This window comes from Colobus angolensis, unplaced genomic scaffold (genome assembly GCF_000951035.1).
Source record: "Colobus angolensis palliatus isolate OR3802 unplaced genomic scaffold, Cang.pa_1.0 Scaffold358, whole genome shotgun sequence".
Classification (NCBI taxonomy): domain Eukaryota; kingdom Metazoa; phylum Chordata; class Mammalia; order Primates; family Cercopithecidae; genus Colobus; species Colobus angolensis.
This window is the reverse complement of record NW_012116910.1, coordinates 890,497-899,144: the sequence shown is the minus strand read 5'-3', so window position 1 is coordinate 899,144 and position 8,648 is coordinate 890,497. Positions and strand designations below refer to the sequence as shown.

At 47.7% G+C, this 8,648-nt stretch overlaps 1 protein-coding gene across 1 annotated transcript in view; it reads right to left on the bottom strand.

The window, feature by feature from the left end:
* Nucleotides 1–8,648, bottom strand: part of LOC105519700 (succinate dehydrogenase [ubiquinone] flavoprotein subunit, mitochondrial-like) — a gene marked incomplete at its 5' end in the record, with an annotated part of 31,455 nt that overhangs the window by 2,799 nt on the left and 20,008 nt on the right. Inside the window, 4 exon segments of the mRNA XM_011953142.1 lie at nt 3,253–3,326; nt 3,329–3,370; nt 7,180–7,351; nt 8,586–8,648. Coding sequence (XP_011808532.1) covers nt 3,253–3,326; nt 3,329–3,370; nt 7,180–7,351; nt 8,586–8,648 — 351 coding nt within the window.

Below are 8,648 nucleotides of genomic sequence, written 5' to 3'. Positions count from 1 at the left end.
TAAATTAAACAGAAAAATTAGGAAATTCAGACTATGAGTTTATTACTCTGAACTTAAAAATGAAGTTGTGACTAAAGCTTCTGAACAGATGTTTCTATTACATACACATCTTAGACCCAGACACATCCTTTCCAGTGGGATACAGCCAGGGTCCAGGACTCCAAGCAGACTGCCTCTGAGGCACCACGTTCCACATGGCTCCGCAGCCAAGCAGGCAACGCTGCCTCCCCACACCCCTGGAGGGGCTCCTGACGTGGGGTCTGGTGGTGAACGTGACACAGGCCAGCAGCCCTGTGGTGACACACACTAGGGGGAGCTGAGCAGAGTCCTGGTGATGGTGGGGTTGGAGCGGAAGGTCTTCAGTGAGAGGGAGGGGCGTGGGTGGCTGGGGCCCTTGGCCCATCTGGCTACTGTCTTCTGCCTATTTTGTAGAAGCTTCTTGTACACTGACTTCCTTCGTAGTTTTACGGTGGCAAGAAACGTGCCATGCAGTGGACCTGAAGTTTACTGTAGGTGTGCTGGGAACCGGGCGTCAGCTTTTGCTTCCTGTGGGACAGAGAGGCAAAACCTCCGTGATCCTTCCTCCTCCTTGCTTCTCCCTCTAACTCTGCTTTGCTCTACTGACCCTAATTGTCTCTTCCTCTACCAATGCAGCTTCATGGTTTAATTTGGACATTTCATCTGATTTTCCTTAGACTCATACATAATCATGACACTGCAATGCACATCAACCTAATGGTTTTTCAGGAAGAACAAATGAAAAAAGTTGCATCTCAGAATCTAGTATTACATTCTTTCATGTCCTTTAGCAGCCACGTTTTCATATCCTTTCTTGTATTTCTGGTTACATTATTTCAAGGCATTTTACAGTTTTTGTTTGAAATGTGAATGAGATATTTACTGATGTCTGAGCAGATTACTGCTGGCACATTGCAAAGCTACTGATTTTTAGATACAAATCTCTTATCCAGACACCTTACTGCATTCTTGTTTTGTTTCTGTTAGTTTTTCAGTTTATTCTCTGGGAATTTTTTGGAAATTATGTCTGTGAATAACAGCAATTTTATCGATTCCTTTTCAATATTTACTGCCAGGACCAACCCGGTTATGGAGACCCTAACCCAGCAGCGCTAGAGGAATTAAAGACACACACACAGAACTATAGCGCGTGGGGTGGGAAATCGGGGGTCTCACAGCCTTCAGAGCTGAGAGCCTCCAACAGAGGTTTACCCACATATTTACTGACAACAAGCCAGTCATAGGATTTACTAAAAGTATTCCTTACGGGAAACAAAGGGATGGGTCTGGCTAGTTATCTGCAGCAGGAACACGTCCTTAAGCACAGATCGCTCATGCTACTGTTTGTGGTTTAAGAAGCACTTAAGTGGTTTTCCGCCCTGGGTGGGCCAGGTGTTCCTTGCCCTCACTCCGGTAAACCCACAACCTTCCAGTGTGGGCGTCATGGCCATCAACAGTATGTCATGGTGCTGCAGAGATTTTGTTTATGGCCAGTTTTGGGGCCAGTTTATGGCCAGATTTGGGGGCCTGTTCCCAACAATTTACCTCATTTCTTTTTTTGATTCTTACTATTAATAGCCAGAGTCAGCAGAAAAATCCCTTCCCCCAAAGAAACACATTTCCACGAGCACAGGAAGCTCTGTTTGTTCAGTGCTGACTCCAGCATCTCACGGAGCCTGCAATACAGCAGGCACCAAGACACACCTTGTTTGGTGAGAATGCTTCTATTATTCTCACTTCAAACTGTCTCACGGATTTGCCATTTCTGTATCCTAAGGCATGTTCCCACTCTCTAATGCAATGGTTCCTTCTCTCACAGCTGGCCTCCAACCCTACAAAAGTACTGCAAGGCACCACTCAGCCTTCTGTGCCTTAGTCACACTGTTCTTCTCACCGTTCCACAAAGCCTCCCTCAAGCTCAACCTCACTTGAAGACTGAAGGGCACAGGCCTGTGAAAATGTCAGCAGGGAACCTGTTCTCTTGTGTCTTAACACCATATGCCTTTCAGAATAGCACTAAAGCAATGGACTTCTTTTTAGAAAATACGCAGAAATTCTTGCAAATAGTGGACAGGAGATCTCATTCATGGACAAGAATCCTTGTTATTAGAGGAATTCAGTTTCTCAGACTGACTATATATCAAGTTCTCCACAGCCCTCTGTGGCTAATGGCTGCCATACTGGACGGCAAACACTCAGAACATTTCCATCGTCACAGACGGTCCTACTGGACCGACTCCCAGCAGCACAGGCCGCACAGATCGGTTTCCACCCGCCGCCCACTCTCCCTCGCTTCTGAGTATATTCAGGGGCAGCAACAGGCCCAGCTTAAAGACATTTCCAAGCTGCTGGAAGCCAGGCATGATGACATGATCAGTATGTGGGCCTGAGATGTAAGCAGCAGTATTGTGTTGAACGCCAGGAAACCTGCGAAGAGGAAGCCGCCCCGCTGGGGACTGAGCTTCTCCGGCAGGTCCTGCTGCTCCCTCTCCTCCTCGCTGTGACTCATCCACGACAGCCAGCGACGGTCAGGGCACGGAGGTCACGCCCAAGCACACACGAGCGAACCAGAGAAGGCCGTCCTGGATGCCAAGCACTAACTCTGCCCTAGCCTGCTGACCTTCTGTGTGGAAAAGTGCACTTCTGTGTAGCTCAGGCCTCCTGGTCTCTTTCATGTTCTTGATACGGGGAGGAGTACGTCCTACTGCTGTTTACCTCGATACTGGTGCAGCCTCGCATGTTTATCGCAGCACTAGTCACAATAGCAAAGTCTGGAATCAACCTAAGTGCCCATCAATGATGACCAGACAAAGAAAATGTGGTACATAAACACCGTGAAATACTCAGCCTTACAAAAATAACGCAATCATGTCTTCTGCAGCCACGTGGATGGAACAGGAGGTCACTATCCTAAGTGAAGTGACTCAAGGTCAAGTGTCACATGCTCACTTGGAAGTGGGAGCTGAATGGTGAGTACATGTGGCCACACGGAGTGGACTAACAGAGACTGGGGGCTCCAAAAAGCGAGAGGGGTGGGGATGAGCAATTACCTGCTGGGTACAACATACACGACTTGGGTGATGGGTACATGAAAAGCTCAGACTCCACCACCTCACGGTACATCCACACAAACTGCACCTGCATCCCCCAAAATCTATTTTTAAAAAAACAAAACCAGTGCAGGGCCAGGTATGCAGCCAGCCTGCTCACTCCAGAGCGAGTCCAGGCTCTTACCTTCTGCATGCTGAGTCGAAGTTCCGATGTTCTTATGCTTCCGTCAGCAAATCTCAATTTGTCAAGATTCATGAAGATTCTTCCCCAGCATTTGGTTTAATTGGAGGGACTTTATCTCCTAAAACAAAACAAAACAAAAGTTAGAATTTAACTTCTCAAAACCGTTTTAAAAAACCAAATGGATTTAGAATGGCACAAAGGTACGTAGCATAGCCGCTCAAGGAGCTTGGAAACTGCGAAAGTCTCCTCAGCTAACACACTGCCAGCCCACCCTACATCTGAGGCCATCTGTTGAGTTGGGGCCAATTTTGAAGAACATACATAAAGGCAAAATTGTTGGCACACAGTAGATATCCATTAACTTATCTTAAGAGTGAATAAACTAGAAATCATCTCTAAAATTAAAAAATTAAATGAAGGCCGGGTGCGGGAGCTCTCACCTGTAATCCCAGCACTTTAGGAGGCCGAGATAGGTGGATCACTTGAGGTCAGAAGTTCAAGTGCAGCCTGGCCAACGTGGCAAAACCTCATTTCTACTAAAAACACAAAAATTACCTGGGTATGGTGGCACGCGCCTATAATCCCAGCTACTCGGGAGGCTGAGGCATGACAACTGCTTGAACCTGAGAGGTGAAAGTTGCAGTGAGTTGAGATGGCGCCACTGCACTCCAGCCTGCACAACAGAGTGAGACCTTGTCTTAAAAAAAAAAAAAAAAGTATACAAGTTTATACATATTAAGTGTATATAAATGTGTGTATATAAGGGGAATAAGTGTATATAAGGGGAAGAAAAGGACATCTTCCAGATGGTGGTCTCGAGGAGCTGGCCACCCCACTGTCCTTTGCATCAGGGGAAGGAAGGTGGCTGCTGTGTGCTTGAAAGTCACCTGCTGATTTGGACTCTTGTGTGCTCTCACCTACACTTCAATATTTGCAATTTTTTTTTTTTTTTTTGAGATGGAATTTTGCTCTGTAGCCCAGGCTGGAGTGCACTGGTACCATCTCGGCTCACTGCAACCTCCGCCTTCCAGGCTCCAGCAATCCTCCCACCTCAGCCTCCCAAGTAGCTGGGACTACAATGGTGTGAGCCACCATGCCCAGCTAATTTTTGTATTTTTTGTAGAGACAGGGTTTTACCACCTCGCCCAAGCTGGTCTTGAACTCCTGGGCTCAAGCAATCTGCCTGCCTCGGCCTCCCAAAGTGGTGGGATTATAGGCGTGAGACACTGCACCCAGCCTCAGTTCTACCAACACATGTATAGATGCATGTAACCACTTTGGGAGGCTGAGGTGGGCAGATCATAAGGTCAAGAGATTGAGACCATCCTGTCTGACATGATGAAAACCCCGTCTCTACTAAAAATACAAAAAACTAGCCGGGCGACGTGGCGGGTGCCTGTAGTCCCAGCTACTCGGGAGGCTGAGGCAGGAGAATGGCGTGAACCCGGGAGGCGGAGCTTGCAGTGAGCTGAGATCCGGCCACTGCACTCCAGCCTGGGTGGCAGAGCAAGACTCCGTCTCAAAAAAAAAAAAAAAAAAAAAAAAAATTGATCATTCAGTAAAATTGACTTTTTTCTTTCAGTGGACAGTTCTACAATTTATTTTTTCTTTTTTTTGAGACAGTGTCTCCTCCCTCTATTGCTCAGGCTGGAGTGCAGTGGTGTGATCTCGGCTCACTGCAACCTCCGCCTTCCAGGCTCCAGCAATCCTCCCACCTCAGCCTCCCAAGTAGCTGGGACTACAATGGTGTGAGCCACCATGCCCAGCTAATTTTTGTATTTTTTGTAGAAACAGGGTTTTACCACCTTGCCCAAGCTGGTCTTGAACTCCTGGGCTCAAGCAATCTGCCTGCCTCGGCCTCCCAAAGTGGTGGGATTATAGGCATGAGCCACTGCACCCAGCCTCAGTTCTACCAACACATGTATAGATGCATGTAACCACTTTGGGAGGCTGAGACAGGAGGATCACTTGAGGCCAGGAGTTCAAGACCATCCTGGGCAACAGAGGGAGACCCTGTCCCTATGAAACATTTTAAAAAATTAGCCATGTGTGGTGGTGTGCACCTGACCATACCACTGCACTCCAGCCTGGGCGACAGAGGGAGACTAGCTCTAAAAACATACATATGTATTTTTTTGGGGGAGTGGGGGAGAAGTGGTGATGCTACAAGTATTTTTTCTTTCCTTTTCATTTTTAAAAATTAAAGCCTAAAGATACAGCAAAATAAACTCATCATTTTTAGTATAGGGTTTTTCAAATTTTGACACACACAGAGCTGTGTCTGTGTTAGCACAATCAGGAAACAGCCTCTGGCAACCACCAATCCCTTTTCTTCCCTAGATGTGCCTTTTCCAGAATGTCGTATCAAGAGAACCACAGGTGTGCAGCCTTTTGAGTCTGACTCCACAGCATTCTGCGTGAGATGCTGCATGCGTGACCGGTTTCTCAGATGTCAAGTACAGGGTATTCTTACAAAATGTTCTTTTTTGCATTTTCAAAGAAAGAGAAGCTCAAAATTTCTACATTGCTCTGAGAGAAGTGGTATCAGTCCTCACTGCTACAAAGTGCAGGGCTATGAAGTGAGACAAGCACAACCTGTGGCGTCAGGAACGATGGACCTGAACTCCGCCTTCGCCCATGATCAGCAGCGACTTGGGGTAAGACGCCAGCTCTGCGTGTGCTGGCCTCCCGAGCTGTGGTCAGATCCAGAGACAGTGTGTCTGAAGTAAGCTACCTTTTTAATACTCTCCATACCTTTCTAACTACAGATATAAAAGCAGGCATGTTTATAAGTTACGGCAGTCCTAGTTTTTATTTCACTTGAATCCATACAAAAAGCACCTGTTCTATAAACACAGCAGAAAGGATACCAAACAGTTAACACCAGAGAAAGGTAACGGGAAGAATGTGGGCCTGGGGTCCCACCATCCTTGCCACACAAACATCCACCGGTGCCTCATCCACCTCACACTGTTCTGAGCACACGAGGCTGGATAACCACCGTGAAGATCTCTGGAGGTGGGAGCGACACTAACTGTCCTGTTCTTGGTGAACATGAGACTCACACTCCCACACATGGTATTTGTTCTCCTACACATTATTTGACGCTACCATGAAAAGAAAACCAGCAAGTGAAATCCAATCTGTCCGTAGAGGGTGGGAATCCTGTTTACTGTAAGTCGTCCCCTCTCCTCTAATAGAGGCCAGCTGTACTTTGTTTTCAGAATGGCCTAAAGTTTTTTCTAAGTACCAAGTTACATATTCGTTCACGCCAACTATTTAAAAAATTTCATTGCAAATAAGTGATTTTTATCAGGCAAGTAATATGTAATGAACTTCCCCTAAAAATAACAACTTCCTAATAGTGCTTTTTCTAAGCAGAACATGACTGCAAAATAATTTTTTAAAAAAAGAAACCCCAAAAATGTCACCTTAACTGTTAAGATCCCCAACCAGCCTCTATCTAGTCTCAACATTACCACCATATAACCTCCGGATTTCTCAGTTTAATCACTTCTAGGGGAAAAAACCCAGACTACCTCTATATGACCACTAAGCAAATTTCCAGCAACAAATTGAGGTTTTGTGACCCGGCTGGGTGCAGTGGCTCATGTCTGTAATCCCAGTACTTTAGGCAGGACTGTTTGGGTCTAGTTCAAGACCAGCCTGGGCAATATTGTGAGACCCTGTCTCTACAAAAAAAAAAACTTTTTAAAATTAGCCAGGTGTGGTGGTGCACATCTGTAGTCCCAGCTACTTGGGACTCTACAGGTGGAGGTGTTGAGGACTGCTCGAGCCCGGGAGGTTGAGGCGGCTATGACTGTGCCATGGCACTCCAGCCTGGGCTGACCTGTCTCAAAAAAAAGAAAAACGACTGTAACCTCCTGCGCCTTCTCAAACAGTCTGGCTCCTGAAGAAAACACTTACCAGGCCTATATGACTCTTCGATGCTCAGGGCACATGCCCGACCAAAGACAACCAGGTCCGAGAGCAAGTTTGCCCCAAGCCGGTTGGCACCATGTACCAAGGCACAAGCGGCCTCCTCACAGGCGTACAGCCCGGGCACAATCTGATCCTGGCCATTCACGTGCCTCAGGACCTGTGGAAAGGAAGATTTCAAGTGAAATGTCAAGGTGCCCATACCTCCACCAGGCCACCTCCCCCAGCAGGGTGTCTGTGCTGCAGACCAGAGAAAGAGAGGGAAGTAGGCCAGGCGCGGTGGCCATACCTGTAATCCCAGCACTTTGGGAGGTTGAGGCGGGTGGATCACCTGAGGTCAGGGGTTCAAGACCTGCCTGGCTAACATGGTGAAACCCCGTCTCAACTAAAAATACAAACATTAGCCAGGCATGATGGCGGGTGCCTATAATCCCAGCTACTCAGGAGGCTGAAGAATCGCTTGAACCTGGGAGGCGGAGGTTGCAGTGAGCTGAGATTGCACCATTGTGCTCCAGCCTAAGCGACAGAGCGAGACTGAATCTCCAAGAAAAAAAGAGGGAAGGAAAGACATATCTCAGAGGGAGGTAAGGACCATAGCTCCTCTTCTTCAGAGGGAAGCTTCCGAATGTATCCCCGTTTTCCTTGCCCCGAGCACCTGCTGTGACCAGTAGATCAGAGGACCCCCAATGTCGGCATTTGCGACTGGGTCCCACATTCCTGAGGCCCTCACCACCTGCGCCCTGATGCTGTTACAAGTAGGTCAGAGGACCCCCAATGTCGGCATCTGCGACTGTCCCCATGTCCCACGTTCCCGAGGCCCTCACCACCTGCAGAGGACCCCCAATGTCGGCATCTTCGACTGTCCCCGTGTCCCACGTTCCCGAGGCCCTCACCACCTGCGCTCCGGCTCAGACCCGGGAGCACGGCAGGTGGAGGAACATCAGCAGGCGACACTGATGTTCCAGACTCTTCTACCTGCCGTTCACCTCTTCATCTATGCAGGGAAAGTAACAGCTGCCGCCCACCTTGCCCAACAAGGAGCCTAAGTGACCGACCAGCTCTGTGTGAACCACAAACCACTCAAAGGTAGGAATTAGAAAGATCCCTCAATGTACAAGATCATTAGAAATAACACGAGATCATAGAGGAAAGTAATTATAAAATGGAAAAAGCTGCAAATGATGTATCTATGACAATTTACTAAGGAGGAATAAATTATTAAGCCCCCTCCATCCTCCAGTAATAGAAATTTAAAGTGCAATCTAGAAAACAAGACAGTACTTTCTTGAAGAAAACATCTGTCTTTTCCTCTAAGATCTAAAGAGACAACTGCGAGGTGGGCCCCGTTGTCCCAGCCTTCTTTCCAGCTGTGGGAGGGGAGCCAGCACCATCACCTGCCCCTTGTAGTTGGTGGGAATGCCGCCCATGTTATAATGCACGGTGGGGAGGACAGGGAT